General features: G+C 54.6%; 6 protein-coding genes across 6 annotated transcripts; 4 read left to right on the top strand and 2 right to left on the bottom strand.

The window, feature by feature from the left end:
* Window positions 1–11: 11 nt before the first annotated feature.
* Window positions 12–4,430, bottom strand: DL89DRAFT_277579 (uncharacterized protein; the record flags this gene model as incomplete). The annotated part of the gene is made up of 8 exons (XM_040889454.1): window positions 12–932; window positions 1,051–1,903; window positions 1,953–2,115; window positions 2,180–2,735; window positions 2,773–2,928; window positions 2,960–3,919; window positions 3,989–4,105; window positions 4,155–4,430. The coding sequence occupies 8 exons, from the start codon at window positions 4,428–4,430 to the stop codon at window positions 12–14; spliced, it is 4,002 nt and encodes a 1,333-aa protein (XP_040745287.1).
* Window positions 4,431–5,108: 678 nt separating this feature from the next.
* On the bottom strand, window positions 5,109–6,416 carry DL89DRAFT_265566 (uncharacterized protein; the record flags this gene model as incomplete). The annotated part of the gene is made up of 5 exons (XM_040886726.1): window positions 6,051–6,416; window positions 5,752–6,010; window positions 5,632–5,723; window positions 5,386–5,600; window positions 5,109–5,363 (listed from the first exon to the last, which is right to left on the bottom strand). Coding segments are annotated over exons 1-5 (1,142 nt in total), but the record flags the coding sequence as incomplete, so codon positions are not given.
* A 1,147-nt stretch (window positions 6,417–7,563) lies between these two features.
* Window positions 7,564–8,384, top strand: DL89DRAFT_265565 (thioredoxin-like protein). Its single transcript, XM_040886725.1, has 2 exons — window positions 7,564–7,865; window positions 7,888–8,384. Exons 1-2 carry the CDS (start codon window positions 7,642–7,644, stop codon window positions 8,288–8,290), a joined length of 627 nt encoding a protein of 208 aa, XP_040745285.1. The 5' UTR covers window positions 7,564–7,641; the 3' UTR covers window positions 8,291–8,384.
* Window positions 8,385–10,920: 2,536 nt separating this feature from the next.
* Window positions 10,921–12,808, top strand: DL89DRAFT_102571 (uncharacterized protein). The gene is made up of 2 exons (XM_040883010.1): window positions 10,921–12,018; window positions 12,109–12,808. The coding sequence occupies exons 1-2, from the start codon at window positions 11,260–11,262 to the stop codon at window positions 12,679–12,681; spliced, it is 1,332 nt and encodes a 443-aa protein (XP_040745284.1). The 5' UTR covers window positions 10,921–11,259; the 3' UTR covers window positions 12,682–12,808.
* A 2,241-nt stretch (window positions 12,809–15,049) lies between these two features.
* On the top strand, window positions 15,050–16,418 carry DL89DRAFT_291143 (uncharacterized protein; the record flags this gene model as incomplete). The annotated part of the gene is made up of 2 exons (XM_040890168.1): window positions 15,050–15,382; window positions 15,438–16,418. 2 exons carry the CDS (start codon window positions 15,050–15,052, stop codon window positions 16,416–16,418), a joined length of 1,314 nt encoding a protein of 437 aa, XP_040745283.1.
* DL89DRAFT_265563 (NAD(P)-binding protein) lies at window positions 16,181–17,374 on the top strand. Its single transcript, XM_040886724.1, has one exon. It carries the CDS (start codon window positions 16,555–16,557, stop codon window positions 17,311–17,313), a length of 759 nt encoding a protein of 252 aa, XP_040745282.1. The 5' UTR covers window positions 16,181–16,554; the 3' UTR covers window positions 17,314–17,374.
* Window positions 17,375–17,440: the final 66 nt, after the last annotated feature.

The raw sequence follows: 17,440 nt of genomic DNA, 5'->3' as shown, positions 1-17,440 counted from the left end.
GTATATTATGTTCAGCGCTTGTTGACCTTGTATACGCGGACCATCAAGACAGTAAAAGCAATGTTGAAGATAGCATATCCGGCGAGAATGCCCCAGTTCCTCCAGCGGTGATCAAAGGACCAGCTGAGCGTCTTGTAAAAGTCGTCGCCATCCTTGAACTGGCAGTACTCACAAGAGGAGGTGGCATTCGGGTTGTTGATGTAGCCAATGGCCTTGCTGACCCACAGGCCAGCGTATTGCTGGCAGGTCATCCTTGGCGGGGGATTAAAAATGTGGTGCTCGTGGGGCTTGCAGTGCACTGGGGAGCCGTGCAGATCGTTGACGACGACAAGCTCGATGTAGTAGTGGTACGGCGACAACCAATAGAGGAACTTCCAGAACTTGGGGAACTGCGAGAAGGGAATTGCCACACCGCAGAACATGGCAGAAGGGACAGTAAAGATGGGGTTGAACAGACTGACAACCACGTCATTCGGCGAGAAGGAGGCGATGGCCTGGCCCAGCGTCAGCGAAAATATGCCGTAGAGCTGGTACGACAGGTAGAAGCACCCAATGCGGCTGCTGATTGAGTTCAGGCCGACGGTCCAGTAGAAGCACAGGAAGAAGACGGTGTTGGCAACGATTGCAAACGGCCATTCGGTAAAGATGATTGCGAATGCAAACGCCTTCCAGCTGTATTGGTTGGATGACGACTCGCGACCAAAGGTCAGCCGCTGGCGGAGGTACTCGGGCTGGACCTGGTTGATAACGAGAACACCAAGAATCGAGGTAAGGAACACTGCAAACACCTTGTTCTGCAGATCGGCTGCACTGTCGCTCAGGTTGATAAACGAGAAGCCAACCACCAGTGCACAGACAACCTGCAGCGCGATACGAGTCAGATTGTACGATGGATTGCGCCAATATGACAGGAGCATGCGTTTGGTGACCATCTTCACCTTGGTATCCCAACGATCGAGCATAATCCTTTGAGTCGTTCTCAGAGCCATGGTCATTGCTGTGCTCGTGCTCCAGTGCGTTGATACGGTCGATCTCGTTCAGCTCATGCACCTTCTCGCTCGAGTCATTCCAAACCTGCGGCCAGTCGATATTGAGCGACCTGTTGCCCACAACATCGAGGATATACTCGGCAGGGTTGGCGGAGTCAGAGCATTTGTCCGCCCCATTCTTTTCGAAGTAGCCGGTCAGCGTTTGCGAGTCATAGCCTAGGTTGCCAAAATAAACAGTCTGACCACCGCGGGCGAGCAGAAGCAGCCGGTCGAACTGCTGGAACAGCATCGACGATGGCTGGTGGATGGTGCAGAGGATTGTCTGGCCTTCGGCAGCCAGGCGACGCAGGAAAGAAACAATCGTAAACGAGGCCTGGGCATCGAGACCTGAAGTGGGCTCGTCTAAGAACAGAATCTTGGGCTTGGCCACAAGCTCCACACCGATGGTCAGGCGCTTGCGTTGCTCGAGCGAGATGCCCTCACCACTATCAGGCAGACCAACCATGCAGTCAGCAATACCAGACATGCCGAGCAGGCGGATGACATGCTCGACATCGTCATTCTTTTGCTCGTCAGGTACCGAAGCAGACTGGCGCAGATAGGCAGAGAAACGCAGAGCCTCGCGCACAGTCGAGTGTGGGTTGTGCACGTCAAGCTGCTCAGCATAGCCTGTAATACGACGGAAACTGGCAGACTGCTGGGCGCCATTCATCAGAACCTCTCCCTCGAGCTTGCCGATAGTCTTGCGCATGGCCAATGAATCCAGAAGAGTGGTTTTACCGGCACCCGAAGAGCCCATCAGCGCAGTCATGGTTCCGGGTTTGACGTAACCAGAAATGCCATCTAGCAGCTGGCGCTCGCCACCCTTGACTGGAACCGTGTAGCTGACATGCTTCCAGGTGAAGGACAGTGCCCTTTAGAATCTGATCGTCAGCGGGACCGCTCTTGGGGACCCTGCCAAACCCTATCGCCTCCTTTGTCATCTCAGTATCCTCGTCGTTGACTGTGCTGACCTGTGGCAAACGGCGCTTGTAAACGTTGATCGAGTAGCCAGCGTTACCAAACTCGATGAACTCCATTACAATAGCAATCGCGAATGTGAACAGTAGCCAAAAGCACAGCACTGCTACAAAGTCCTTCCAACGATCCTCGACATAGAACTGGAAGTTAGGCGGCCAAATACGCCTTACCAGAGATGTAGTCCTCACCTGGAACCGCACCAAGAATCGTGCACACCTGGTAGTTGCGGTTGGTGAACATGGGTCCGGAGGGTGCAAGCTGGATACCAGTGCACTTGAGGCTCAGAGACCTAAACTCGTTGCACATAAGCGACTTGAAGCTGTAGGCAAGCGGGCTAATCCAGTACACCCACCACAGGTATCTCTTCATGGAGCGAGGCGGGATCAGATAGCCGGCATAGAGACACAGAAACAGCAGCGAGATTCCTGCGATCGTATGAGCCACATCCAGCGACGCCGAAATGTTACCAACCAGTCTGAAGAACCCAGTCAGACACATCGCACAGACGAAGAGGTAGAGGATGAAGCAAAAGAAGTTGTCTGCGCTCGAGTAGAGCCCAACGGTGAAATACAGAATTGACGAGAACACGATGACTTGGAACAGCATGAACGGCAGATCCATGATCGTTTGCGCAAGCGACAGTGCAGCCGGATGGTAGAGGGCAAAGGCTTTATGCTTATACACCACCTCTCGACCACTGATAGCCTTGGGAACCTCGGTCATTGCCTGTGAACGAGTTGAACAGCAGGGCAAAAAAAATTACTCCACCACGTGTAAACGCGCTACTCGAATCGTCGGGCAGATTGATGAACAGAGTGCCGACGATGATGGCAAATGCCACGTTGTAAATAAACTTGAACACAAGCAGCCTCACATTGTGGATGAACATATCGATCTCTCGCGCGAGCAGCAGGCTGAACTGGTAAATGAAAGTCGTCGTATATGGTGACATACGGCGAATCCTGCTTCTCTCCGTGCCCATTTTTGGTCTGGTCAATGAACTGGCGGATCTCCTCGCTGCGGTTGTCGGCGGCAACCCGCTTCTCAAAGCTGGCCACTTGGTCCCTCAGATCCTGGTACTGCTGCGATTGCCTCCATGCAGCCTCGAACTCCTCAACTGTCTTTGGCGCCCTCTCTTCCCAGCCTGGCAGAACTGTGCGCTCGTGCAGCTGTGTGACGCCAGTCAAAAAGTCCGATGTCGTCTGGCGAGGTGGCTTGTAGATACCAATCGAGGCAAAGTACTCAACAGCCTTGGTGGCTGGGCCAAAGTAGAGCTGGTGACCATCTTCAATGACCATGACCTTGTCAAACAGATCGTAGATGTTTTCTGATGCCTGGTACAGCGATGCCACCGTGGCCTTGTGCAGAACATCAGCTGAAATACGCAGGGAGCGCACATAATCCAGAGCTGAGCTCGAGTCGAGACCACGCGTGGTACCGTCCCATATATCAACAGAGGCACCAGTAGCAACCTGCTCAGCAATACTGACACGCTTGCGCTCGCCACCGCTCACACCGCGCAGGAACGCATTACCGACAATGGTATCAGCACAGGCAGACAAGCCGTACATCTCGAGCAGCGTTGGGAGCATCTCGCGCTGGTAGGCACCGCTGTCATGGACTAGGTTCTTGTTTGGTGTCTTGCACTTGATGGCAAATTCCAATGTCTTGCGCACACTCAGCGAGGGGAAATGCATGTCCTCCTCCTGACTATAAGCAACCTCGCCACGGTAGTGCTTGGCGACCTCCTCGGGTGTCAGGCCGCCGTATGAGACAGTGCCCTCAATCCTGCGGTAGGTGCCACGACGATCGCCCAGAACACGCAGCAGTGTTGAGCAGCCAGAGCCGGGCTGGCCAAGAACAAGCAGCATTTCGCCATCCTCAACAACACCGGACATGCCGTGCAGGATCTGCTTTGGGTTACGGTACTTCTCGAGCAATGACCGAATGCCAAACCCGCGAAACAGGCTCCTGCCCACCTTGTAGAACGGCGTAATCACTGTGCCAATGTGGCGGTTGGAAGTGTTGTCGCCATAGACAGAGAGGTCGTTGAACACAAGCCCCACGCGCTTGGAGAACGGCGGGCTGTGCACCTCCTTGCAGCCACTCAGCCAGCCTGGCCAGATCGAATCCGCCGGGACCTACGCTAGCTTCCTCTTCGCCAGCATCGCGTGGCTTGCTTAACGAGCGTTGGATCTGCTGGAAACGCGATGTGGCACGCGAGATGCTGACGTGCAATGGTTCGCCAAACGAGGTTAGCGCTTCGGGTGGATCGTTTGTTTCGCTCGAAACCTTTGACGAAACGATCTCTCCAGGGTCGCTCACAGTAGGTGAGCGGATAGGATCGAGTTGGGGACTATGTGTGAGTGATAGAGCATCGGCTTTATTGCCAGACGCTCGCCCATGTTGTCTCGAGTCCATATTGGCAGAAATGTGCAATCTAGAAATAAGAAATAAGGAATTGAGTTACCATTGTCGGTCCAGTTTAAATCCTTAGGATTGGCCCTCCTGAACCCTAGGTGCTTTCAAACTTACAGATATGCCTAAAGTGCTAGCAGTAATGGATTTGTGGAAAATTGATGGTTGAATCTTGACTCTGCCATGTTGCCTGGTGGCAGCAACTTCTTTTATGCAGCTTCCTTGGCCCTGGCTTGTAGCATCTCCGCCGTATTAGCAGCGTACCCAGTAATCCATATTTCATGAGACTGCGGCCCGCCTCGGCTCCCTGGCCAAGCCGAGTATGGAGATAAGCCCGCTAGGAAAAGGAGAGAAAATAGGTCACCCCATCTGGTAACTGGTGGTCTGATCACACTATCAGACGAGTTTTTTCTCCCTCCGATTCCTGCGAGGACCTCGGGTATGACAGCAGGGGCACAGCCATGTGGTTGTACACTCTGAAGGCGATTGCTTAAGTGAAAAGAACAAGATAGTGCTTTTTTATAGAAATTGTGTTCGAGGTACAGTGTCGTGAGTGCTGATTGCCGCCGCCGGTCGCGTCGGCCTGCGGCTATGGGCGCAAATTCACATGATAAGAATTTTCATATACAAGTGTGTGTAACTTGGAAGGAAATGCGGAGGCGGCATACGTTTATTGTCAACTTGGGATATAATTCGAAGGTAGGGGTCGGGGTGGTCAGCTGCGAGATCGGGAACAGGCGAGTGCAAAGTGCAAGTCTGCAGGCCACCTTACCACTGCTCTGACACCAGCATGTTCTGAACAAGCGCTTAAAATTAGGGCCGCCATTTATACTCACGCAGAGGCTGTACGAGCCATAGTCCCAGGGGGTTGGGGCAGGCGGGGTGGTAATCGGATCGATGCTGGCAGAAAGTGGTCTCGTGAAGGTCGGGGCCACACTGGTGCTGGCTGATGTTTGACCGGCGGACCAGCGGCGGGGGATCACGGGTCCGAGGCTGTTCTGTTGATATAGGGATATTGCTTGAGATGTGCGGTAGTGGGGGTGGATGCGGACAGTTCTTCATAGTGCAAGCAACCTCACCGTCGTAGCCGCAGATGCACAGATTGCAATCAGCGTAGAATGTCCTGGATCCGTCGTGCGCATCCAGACATTGCTCATAGGTATCATATGTGAGCTTCAGGCCGCCTGAAGACTTTCCCTTCAACGGCTCCTGAAAGGCGAACGTTGTTGGTACGGAATTTGCTACCCATGTTAGAAGTCTCGGGGGTTGGGTTGTGCGCCAGAGGAATCCATTTTACTAGCCTCTTATCTCGTGGGGATAGCACAGGAAGCAATGCGGCCCCTGCTACTGGGATCTACTGCAAGCACGCTCCTCGTGCACACTTTGTTCGTGCACATTACAACGCCATCCTGCCTGCACACGCAGCGGTTGCACCCACGCAAAAACACTCGGCTGTGGTTCGCTCTGACACATGCCTCATAGTTGACATAGAGGCCAGGAGCACGAACACGCATGCTGTTGGACTCAGGCATGTCCTGCGACGAGCGCTTTGAAAGTCTAGGCGCCATTGCCTTTCGCAAAACCTCGGCAGCATCATCACAGTCAGGTCTGAATACATCCAACGCGCTGAGTGTTGGGTAGGCAGAAGCACTGGCTGCAGACTTTCTGTGGCGGCTTGACTCCGCCAAAGAGTGGCAACCGGCTGACATCAGGGCCCGTGGTTTCTGCCCACTGGTCACGCCCGTTGTGTGCCATCTTGCATAGCAAGTAGTTTGTCTGCTGGCGGTCGTCTGTAGTGAATGCTGGCTGGCGATTGTACCAGATTGGGGCTGTGACATCTGCTGGCTGCAAGGTCGGCTGGGTGTCGTCGATACCGCGGGTTGTTGTGGTAGTTCCACTCGCTCTGGATGTGACTATAAGCGCGAGCAAGACAGCAATATTCATTTTCAATGCTAATAGTACGAGATAATACACAGAATGCAAACAGAATTAGAAAAACAAGGCATGATGCAGGGTAGAGCCACGCTGGGTGTGCATACATACTGGGTGGTTATAATTCTCTTCAGCATCGTTTACGAGCAGAGAACTACTATCAAAGAGAGATGAGGATGGCTTGCACGCCATGCAGAGAACCACGCATGTATCACAGATGTGGTATATTACTGCTTGGGAATCCAATGACGCCAAGACTGCGCAACAAGGAGGGATGCCTCGTAAAAAGAAGTGAGGATTAAGTATTGCTAAATATTTATTTCGGCTATCACCAGATTTAGGAGCAGGTCCATGACGTACATGCCGCGCTTCCGCCTGGGATGCAGTACGCAATAGTTGCAGGCGCTCTTGAAGAAGTGGCTATTGTGCTCGGCCACACACTTGCAGTGCGTTCCCGTGGAAGAGGCTCCCGAGTGTGGTACACTCCTGTTGGGAGGGCACATCCACAATGGTTGCTGCACTGATCGAGGCAGCAAACAGGAAAAAGGCAGCAGAATTCATTTTAAAATCTGAATATAGGTGGGAGAAACATTAATATCCTATATAGCCACAGGAGCAGCAGGTATGATACACCTTTTTGGGAGCAACGGGCCGGATATTCTTGCATGCTACGCAGCCGCGCCGACATTATATTGCTGGTGCAAGGAAACTATTAGGCGGCTCAGCCCTACATCTTGATATGCGACAGCGTAGCAGCAAAGATGATATAGCGGATCAAGAGACCTGTTATAGGAATGTGCAGCATTATCAAGCTGAATAAACGGCTGAGAGTGGGTGCGCTTACATACGCGCATGTGGGTGGTGTGCAGGACTCATTGGTGATCAGCCGAGCCCGGCTTAATCACAGCTCAGGCATATCGTCACACGCAGAATATCGGTAAGAACTCCAGTCCAGTGGCTAGTGGCCGGACAGCTCAACCGGTGGCCCGCCGGATCCGGCTTATCGGCCGCTGCCCCTTTTTATTTCGGAGCGTGCCCGAATTTACACCTGCCCCCGCACGCGTGAGTGGCCGTGGGGTCTCATTATTACTAGTCGCTACATGTGATTATCCTATGCCGCTCGCAAATCGCTGCCCTAATAGTTCGCCGCACTGGCCAGTGCCAAAACTATTTAATCGCAAACACTGGCATGACAGTAGCTAGCCCAAGCCACGAAGCACCTTCTACCTCCGCATTTCTTTACTCTCAGCAGACATTCGCCTTGTATTTTTTATCATCACACATGGCGGTCCCGGAGATCATCTTCTACTTTGAGTCGGCGTCATCGTACAGCTACATTGGTTTCGAGTTCATGGAGCGGTACAAGAGGCTGTGGGACGTCAAGGTCGACTACCGGCCATTCAACCTGATGCAGGTGATGGCCAATGCTAAGAACAAGTTCAGCCCGTACAAGCTGCCGTTCCTGTTCACTGACCTGAAGCGGACATCGGCGATCACAAAGATCCCGTTCCGCGGCACCCCCAAGCAGTACCCGTATGATACCAACGACGGCGCTACGCACGCTGCAATTCATTAAGACGCAGCAGCCGGAGAAGATGCCCGAGGCCATGCGCAGGCTGTGGAATATGGAGTACGTGCAGCTGGTTGCGCCGGCCACGCCCGAGCTGGTCAAGCAGGCGCTCGAGGGCGTGGTTGACCCGAGTGTTGTTGATGAGGCTCTGAAGAGCGAGGACACGCTAGAGGCAGTGGTGCAGAACACTGAGGCGGTCAAACAGCTCAAGGGATTCGGTGCGCCGACGATTCTTGTGTCCAAGGGCGATGGATCGAAGCCCCAGTTCTTCTTCGGCTCGGACCGGTTCGAGCACATTGCCATTTACCTGGACAAGGAGTTCCTGCCCAGCAAGCAGCTGTTTGCGTCACCGCGCATCTGAGCCGCCCCTTGCTTGTCTGCACGCTTTCTGTCCGCCAATTCGCCCCCACTGCTTTGATCAGATCAGATCAGATCAATATATCCATGTCGCCTATCTGTACATATCTGTGCCGCCCATGTATCAGCTTCTGCTATTGCCTTTTCTGGACATGTCATGGGGGTTGTCAGCGCCATCACATGGACAAAACCTGCTTCGTTCTGCTGGAACAATGCATGTATTTATGTCACGCTGCTGTTCCATGGCAATGTTCTCTGCCGCCGGATTTGCGAGACACCCGTGTGGCTATATCCAGCCCTATGAAAATCCTGAGATCTTTTGTGAGGACAAGGGAGGTGGAGAACAACCAGAATGTGTGTGTCGAGGGCGGTGCTATTTTTGAATTTGCTGGTTTTCCTTGTACGCCATGCCAGCGCGTAGCGTTGTTGCTTATGCACGCCTGGGTGCCCTGGGCACCTCGTTTTGCAGACATGGGCTTTGCAGCCTCATACGAACGAGCGGATCAAGACGATCATTGTGGCGATCGCTATAGATTCATCCATATCGCTTCACGCGATGGATCAAAAACATCTGCCAAAAATGGCAACCACACAGCTTAATGTTGTAGTATTCCAGTGCAAAACGTGGTCGCACAGGCACATGCGGTTATGTAGTAGACCCATCACATACAGCGACGAAAGAGGGAAAAGACGGAAACGCGTGGAGGGAGGTGTGTGCCGACCAGTATGAATGGATGGATGCAACGCTGGCATGGCAAGGCCGCATTCTCAAACGCATGGCAAAAGGACTGAGCGACAGAAAAAACAGCACCAATGGTTGGGTTTGTTGACATGTTCGCTCCCTATAGGTGCTATTTTGTCCGCATGTGTGGTTTGCCCGCGTAGATGAACATGCCATTGTACTGTGCAACATATCTTTGCCTTCGCGTACTTTGCGGGATTCATGCGTGCATTGTGCTGCCAGTGTGCCAAGTGTGCCAAGTGTACCATAGCAGCAGGAGCAAGGGGAGGGACGGGCAAGACAATATGGCCATAAATATCTCTGTGCACTCGTGAACGGCCATGAGGCGCATGTGGATGTACAGCTTGAATGCTTGAGGACAAGCGGTGGGCATGGGTCAGGCCAATTCGGATATCGGTGTCCAAACAGGCAGAGCAATAGGGCGAATGGCTGGTTCTCTTGCAGGCAGGTATCCGATTATCACAACTCCGCAAGCGGCTGCAGCAAGAAGCGAGGGCTCGGGGCAAGATGGGTGAAATAGCTTGTCAATTCAACTTTAATTCCAGCTACGTGAAATCTCTCCACCAAGAGCATTTTTTGGGGGAGGGATGTAGAGCAGAATGCACCAGAGCAGAACTGCGGATGTGGATCTATGACTCGGAGTAAAGCGTTTGGACATCAGCGAGGAGGTTAACCTGCCAAGAAAAACGAGCCAAGACGCCTGACAGAAATAATGCCCGTGAAGAAAATTACGCTAGCACAGGTGGGTTTTTACATGCGGTCACACATCCTTGACCCACGCAAGGCTGGTCACTCGCCGGAAACTAAGTTTTTTTGGGGAGAGTCTATCTGTGCCTGTTTGCAAAAAACACCCGTGGTGGCTGCAGCAAAAGCAGAACACGCCCCACCACAGCCCAGCCGAGAACAGAGACGAAATGCTGACATGTAATGCCACCTACCCAGCCACTTACAAGGACGTATCCCACGCCACGGATGATCCATACCCATGCTCCACTGGTTGCAAAATAGCCTGCTGGGATCGCGGCCAAGTCCGCATTCGCAAGGGCACCATGATAAAACCTATGCTCTTTAACCAACAGAGCGGCACACGCTTATCGATCGGCTCTAATCCACAACGCCAATGCTCGCCATGCGTCAGAACGCAGGAGCAAAAAGGGGGAGGAAATCAAGAGCGGTAGAGGATGGTTGTGTCAGCTGCAATGGGGTGGTGCATGCATGTCGCATACTTTGCTTTTTTGACATGCCACTCACAATTCAAGCGTGTGGGTGGGTTTGTGGCCCAAAAGTTCTGGCGTGCAATGGTTGCGGATGTGCTTGCAATAACTGGGGGAGGGAGCGAGCATTCCACACTCTTGAGCATATATCTGCTGCCTGCTGATACCCCCACGATGCCAGTTTTTGTTCAGCTGCACCTTGCCGTGCGTAGTGCTGCTCTCTACCCAGGGCTGGGGGTTGGTGTGGCCGCTGGAACAAAGTGTCAGCCTGTCACAAAAAGAAAAATAGGTGTGCTGGCCAAAAAGATAAAAGCATTAAGGATAAACCAGGCCAAATAGACAGGCAGCAGGGTAGGGCGGGGGTCATGGCACCACCCCCCTTACCCCTGAACTCTGCTACACCAGGCATAAGGATGACATAGCTCTTCTGCACCAGATAGGAGAGGAAATCATTTTGCAGTCAATTTTTCATCCACTTTTTTGACCAGAACCACTCCAGCAGGTAGATGTTATGCTGGACATATCGGATACTGAATAAATAGCGGCCATTGACCTGCGCTCTCCCAGCTCCCTTTCTGTTTTTCAACTTCCATTCCTCTTTAGCCAGACACTTATTTCCAAAAAAAATCCTCTTGGCCATTCTGCCTCTACGCAAAAAAGCCTAGATATACCCATCTGTATTTAGTTTGTCTCTTATCCACACTCTACGTCTATTGCCTACCAAACACAAAAACACGCGCTCTGGCGTCGTCTTTCCTCATCTTTGTATTTGAAGTCCGACAAAAAAGGCTTTGTGTTAATTAGTAGGCATACATCAGCACCGCTTTCTACCCTCCACATCACAGCACAAGTATAGTAAAAAAATTCCCTCTATTGCTCACTTGGCCCTTATACTTTGGGAATCCAACCCGCGCGCCATATTTCATATACATTTTTTTCTCAAAAGTCGGCCACCCCTTTCCAGCTCCCCCTTTCAGCCCCATTTGGGTTCATAATTCATTCTTTTTACCAAGCAAAATGGATCCCAACCAAGGATACGGATACAACTCGTATTCAGGATACCGCGGGCACGCGCATGCCGAGCAGGGATATGATTCAGCCCAGGCCAGCTCCTTCAACGCGGGGGATCTCAGCACACAAGACGGCGGCTGGGGGTGCACCGGGCAGGACTCAGACAGGGACTTGGAGCGGCGTCTGCATCTCTCGGACGCCAACAGCGCAATGCTGGGCTTGGGTACCAGCATGGTAGCAATGGGCGCGATGGTGCTCAAGGGGGCATTCTCCGAGAAACCAAAGTACCGCCCACCTCAGCACATTCAGCATCCGGACTACTCGCAGACCTACCATGGTCGGTACGAGGACTATCAGCATGGGCACAACCCAAACGCGCATCTGATCTCGTCTCCCAACACGTCGTATGAGACGTGCGGGTCGACGGCAGCTACATACAGCGGCAGTGTGCAAATGCCCAGACCGCAGCCGGTGAAGCCGCAGAAACAGCGGCCCAGCAAGCCTAGCCCAAAGCTGATGAGCGCCAGTGCGCCGGTCATGGAGTCAAAGTACGGTCTGTACAATTCCAGCAGTGTGCAGAGGCCGCCCAAGCCGCGCCCGAATCTCTACCAGTCGGTGCCAGCCATGGGAGCGCACCAGGCAGGATCTGCGGATGCTGTCTACCAGGGGTTCAGCGCCAGCGGGCCGAACCAGCCGGTGACGGGGTCAGTTCTGGCCCCCAGCGCCCACCAGGGCATTGCTGCTGCGGCCACCGCAACATCAGCAGCCGCAGGGCCAGTGCCTGGGGTTGGAGCACATGACCAGGGGGTTGCCGCATTTGGCCAGCCGCACGGCTACGTCAGCCAGCCCCAGCAGCCAGGACCCCACAGCCCTTACTACCAGAGCCCGCCGCATAACCAGCACCATGCCGCGCCACACGGGCAGAGCTGGTCAACCGAAGCGCACGCCACAGGCCTGCCCCAAGCAACCTTGTCTATGCAGCCGCATGTTCCAACCCCGCAGCCCAGCGACACCATCAGCATTTCGCCCAGCGCTCTGGCGCACGATGCTGCCGAAGCCGGCTTCTTCTCTACCGCCAGCATGTACCGGCCGGGGCAGCGGCCACGGCGCCAGAGCGCATCCCCGCGCATGCAGTCTGACCACAATGCCGGCAACGAACGGCTTGGAAATACCAGCCATGCCATGGTCGCACCGTCACTGCTCAGCACGGTGTATATGGAGACGACTATTGCCACACAAAAAAATGAGGCCAAGAGATGGCAGCAGATGGAGCAGCTTGCGCAGAGCTCTCCAGCAATCACGCAGCAGCCGCTGCATGCTCAGCAGCAGAACTCATACCAGCAGAACTCATACCAGCAGAACTCATACCAGCAGACGGGCCCAATGAGGCGGGCCAAGAAACAGGTACAGTTTGCCTCTGGCGTCTGACATACGAGCACCATTTCACATTTCCCCACCACACAACTACATAGCATCCTTGGTACAGAGCACATAAACATTGAACAAAGCACAGTTGGAAATATCAATATCTTTATTTGTTGCAAGCAAGATAAAGAGGGGTGCATATAAAGTAAGCTAAGGAAATAGTTGATGGTACATTGGGCAACGCTATACATAAACCACACACCACTCTAAAAGATTTGGAGCGGGGGGCCGCAGTCAGAGAAGAAGATGGTCCATGCTCACAGCTGGTCGCCGAGCAGGCTGATGAACAGGTCTACTTGGTCCGAATTGAGCTTGGACACAATCGCATCGATGTCAAAGTCCATCTGCATATCGCTGGTCGGCGACCCCGGGGCATCCATCGCCACATGGTCGCTGTCCTGCACCGGCAGCTGGGGCTGGAGCGGACACGAGTTGCTTGAAATATGCTCTACCACGTCCTCCAAGCACTCAAACATGCGCGTGCACGCCAAGCACTCGATGCCGCGGGGCAGAGCAGCAGCCTGAGTATCCGTCGCCATGATTTTATGTGGTTAGAGTAATGTACAAGAAAGATAGAATGCGGATAGAAAAACGGGGGCGATTTTTTTAGTGAGGAGTGATCATTGAAAGAGCTTTGCTGCAGTTCTAGTTTATGCCAAGAGATGGGAGGAGGCGACTGGGGGTTTATATGCATTCTGCCTGGCTTTTGTCACCCAGGATTAGCTTTCCTAACTGCACTTGCGCCTGCGGATTCCCAAAGCAAGCGCATAGGGAGGGGAGGAGACGCAGCAATGCACAGGTGGGGGCTTCCAGAGATCGGCAATTGGGCTAGCGCATTCAAAGAGAGAACACCTCATGCTGCGCAACAATAGTGCGGCACAAAAAGAATAAGCAAGGTTCTATCCCGCCAGTCGGGCAAGCCGAGAATGGGGTGAGGACATTGTGAAGAAATCAATGAACGATGACGAAAATAAAATTTGCGGATTCCAGAGCGGACTTATTTTTGGAATTCTGCACACGCAGCTTGCCGGCAATTGCGAATGACTAGCAACAATGGCCATTGTTCTGCTTGCCCCTTTCCTCCCCGCGGCCAAGCAAGCGAGCCTTCGCTTTTCTCTCTTTCTGAAAGGCTGCGAATCCGTGCCAGAACATCTATGACAATCCTCCAGAAAGCTGCGGCCAGTCAAGTGAGCAAAAAATTTATGGTGGTGTTTATAGCGCGAAAAATATGCCGTGCGAACCAGTTCTTGCCACAGCGAATGCTGAACGCATGTGACTTTATTCCGCTGCAAATGTGCGAGTCTGGAGCCTTTGTGCTCCTGAGGTCACTACCGCGAATGCCCCATGTAAGCTCTGCGACATATGCACTTGCTATTGGCAGGGGAGATGCGAGTGCTGATGTTCATGTGACATGCGGCAAGCAGCGATAATTTATTTGGCTGGTGGATTAGATCTGCAGCCGTGTGGCTTCTATACGGCTTTTTGCTGGTTCGACAAATAGGCTGCTGGCTTTGCAGCCCGGATTTGGAATTTCGGTTTGGGCGCAGCGTCGCGTATTCACTTGTTCTCTTATGCACGATTGTTCCTCGAAGCAGCAGAAAATGGAGCACAATAGACGGGCCAATATATGAAGTATTGCCAGGCAGTTTGCTTCTCTTGTGTGTGTGAATCACATGGACTGCTGTAAAAGGCACAACAAACAGCAGCGCCCGGGTCAAGTCAGCATATATGGCATAAGGTGGAGCTTTGGCAAATAGGTTATATTGTCATCTGGGCGTATTATTTTGCCAGTGGTTCTAGCAATTTGCCTGGCTGCAGGGAGGTGGCAACAATGGGTATTCTGCGGTAGAGGTTCAGTAGGGGTTATGCAGACATGTACGGCAAGAAGCTGCTCTACTAACGAGGGGAACTGCGTGGACCGGAGGTAAATCTGCACCGACAGGGTAAGCAGAAGAGGTAAACAAATGAACAGAACATGGTTGAGGCGATGTACAGGCAATGTTTACTTTGTCGATCAGCATGCTGGGTGTTTGGAACTAGAAAGCGTGTATCCTGTCTACTCTGCCGGCGGCTTCTCATGATGAATCGCAGTCCTGTCCAGCCAGGTCCCCCCCCAAGATCATTGCAGAGCCACATGCATGTAAAAGGGACAAACGAAGAGTGGGAGCGCCACCTTTGTCCCGGCAGGCAAAGGGCGGCAGCTATTTTATCCATCGACAGAACATCCTTTCATCAACATCTTTTTTGCATTAATACACTTTTCAACGTCTTCCTTACCAGCAAGGAGCAACAAAACGCATCAACAGGATCCATGCCAGATACAGGGAGCTCAGTTTTGCCATCCGGCATGCAGACGATCAGTATATCCAGCATGGAGCGCACGCAGGGCAGCGATTCAGCAGAGACACAGGCAGACAGCATCGTTTTCGACCACGTCACGGTCAAGCAGCCGGCTGGGGTGCACCCGCTGACGCTGCGCATCGACCGCGGTCAGCACACGCTGGTAGTTGCACCCACATCGCACCACCGGCACTTGATCAGGCTTCTGGTCGGCACCGACCAGGCACAGCAGGGCGTCTTGCGGGTGCCCAGCGGGGCCGGGGAAATCGCCTGTGTGACCAGAACGCCCTACATCAAGCCGCACAGCGCGCTCTGGGACCAGCTGGTGTTCCCGCACGCCAAAGCGCAGTCCCTGGCACGCAACGTGACCGAGCAGCACCTGCACTTTTTTGCTGCGATCGCTGGGGCTGGACCGCGAGCTGCTTGACGCGTGCGAGCACGACTGGGGCCGCGCGTGCGACTGGGCGAGGGTTCTGTCGGCGCATGGGCTTACGGCATTGGCGGTTGCGCGGATGCTGTATTTGGCGCCCAAGTTTGCGGTGGTCGAGGACCAGGCGCTGGGGGTGCTGGGGGAGGAGGCAGTGGGGAGGCTGGCGGAGGTGAGTGGACAGCACCACGTAACCCTGATCATCCTGGCTGCGCCCGGCTCGCACGCATACCAGCCGCTGCGCGGCGCCCTGGCGCGCGTGCTGGAGATCCACGACGACGGCTCGTGGCGGTTCAGCGGCGTGGGCGGCGAGCACCGGGCATTCGACGTAGACGAGCCAAAGCGAGCGGTCTGGGGCGAAATGTCCGGGCAGCTCGTGCGGCGGGCGTCGACACTAAGCCAGTGCTCGACGACCGAGCGGCGCTGGCTCCTGACGCCGGAGGTTCACGCGAGTCCTGGGCGGCAGTCGCCTGCGCTGACCAGCAGATCAAGCGTGTCGGATATTTCCGGTGATCTGGCGCGTCTATCGGTCAGTGAGCGGGTGGTGGTTGCGGTGGTTGCGGAGATGCGCGCGCCTGAGGAGGAGCAGCAGGACAGGACGGAGGTGAGTGGAATTCCGCGGCCCGGCCAAAAGGAGCCCGACAGCGATCCACAGCGCGGCCACCGGCAGTACGCGCGGACGCCGCGCAGCTACGCCCGGCCGGGGTCGCGCACGGAGCGAGCCGCGCCGAGCCGCCCGTTCAGTCGCGCCGATGGCGAGTCGCCCGAGGTCGTGCAGGAGAGCGCATTTGCGCAGGCGCTGTATGCCAGCCCGACGCGCATCCCGCGGCCGTCGGCCAGGCGCCAGGCGGACAGCGCCAGCATCAGCAGCGTCAGCAGCAGTGCCAGCAGCACACGCCCCACAGCCATGGCTCCCCGTGTGTATGTGGCGAAGAGTGCGATCCGCGCTGACGACATGCTGGCGCTGCACTGAAGCCCTCGCCTTCCCTGATCCTAAAACAAACGCTATCGTTAAGCCTGACTGAATAGGCATGGTTTTTTTTTTTTGAAACAGAGACTATGTTTTCTCCCTCTCCCTCTCCTATCTCCCCACCACTTAGCAAAAAGCCATGAGTAGCAAGGGTATCGTTATTGTCACCGGCGCCTCGCGCGGCATGGGCAAGGCCATCAGCGAGTTTCTGGTCAGCCAGAACGTAACGGTGGTGGGCATTGCCCGGTCCGCCAGCCATCTCGCAGCCCTGGCTGCCTCCCTGGGCCCGCATTTCGTGCCGCTCGCGCTCGACGTAACCGACGACTCCAAGCTCCCGCAGCTGGACTCTTTGCTGGCGCAGTTCCCCAGCCAGCCCCTGCTGGCGCTGATCAACAACGCGGGCGTGCTGGCGCCGCTGGAGAAGCTCAGCGATGCGTCGCTGAAGGATTGGCAGCGGAACTTTGACGTCAATCTGTTCAGCGTGCTGGCGCTGACGCAGCTGTGCCTGCCGCGTCTGCGCGCAGCCCATGGCCGCATCATCAATGTCAGCTCGGGCGCTGCCGTCAACGCCTACAGGGGGTGGTCTGCGTACTGTGCGTCCAAGGCAGCGGTCAACATGCTGACGTTGTCGCTGGCGGTCGAGGAGCCCGAGATCGTCGCCGTGGCGCTTCGTCCGGGGGTCGTCGACACGGATATGCAGGGCGAGATCCGCACCGACGGCGGGAGTGCCATGGGCGATGTCCACGCAAAGTTCCTGACCTACCACGCGAACGGTGAGCTGCTGGCGCCCGAGGTCCCCGGCAATGTCATCGCACGCCTGGCTCTGGGCGCTGGCAAGGAGCTGTCGGGCAAGTTCTACTCGTGGAATGCGCCGGAGCTTGCAGCCTTCAGAGATTAGTTTCTGTAGTACACGCAGGACAGCTGAATTAACAAAACAAACAAAAAATGAAAGCGAGAGAATAAACAGGAGCGGGTTGTGGAATGTATGTGCAGGGAGGAAGCGGACACTGATCGATGAGAGGAAG

This window comes from Linderina pennispora, assembly GCF_002104995.1.
Source record: "Linderina pennispora strain ATCC 12442 chromosome Unknown DL89scaffold_3, whole genome shotgun sequence".
Lineage (NCBI taxonomy): Eukaryota > Fungi > Kickxellomycota > Kickxellomycetes > Kickxellales > Kickxellaceae > Linderina > Linderina pennispora.
Note: the sequence above shows the minus strand (reverse complement) of the source record. Positions and strands in the feature narration are given on the sequence as shown.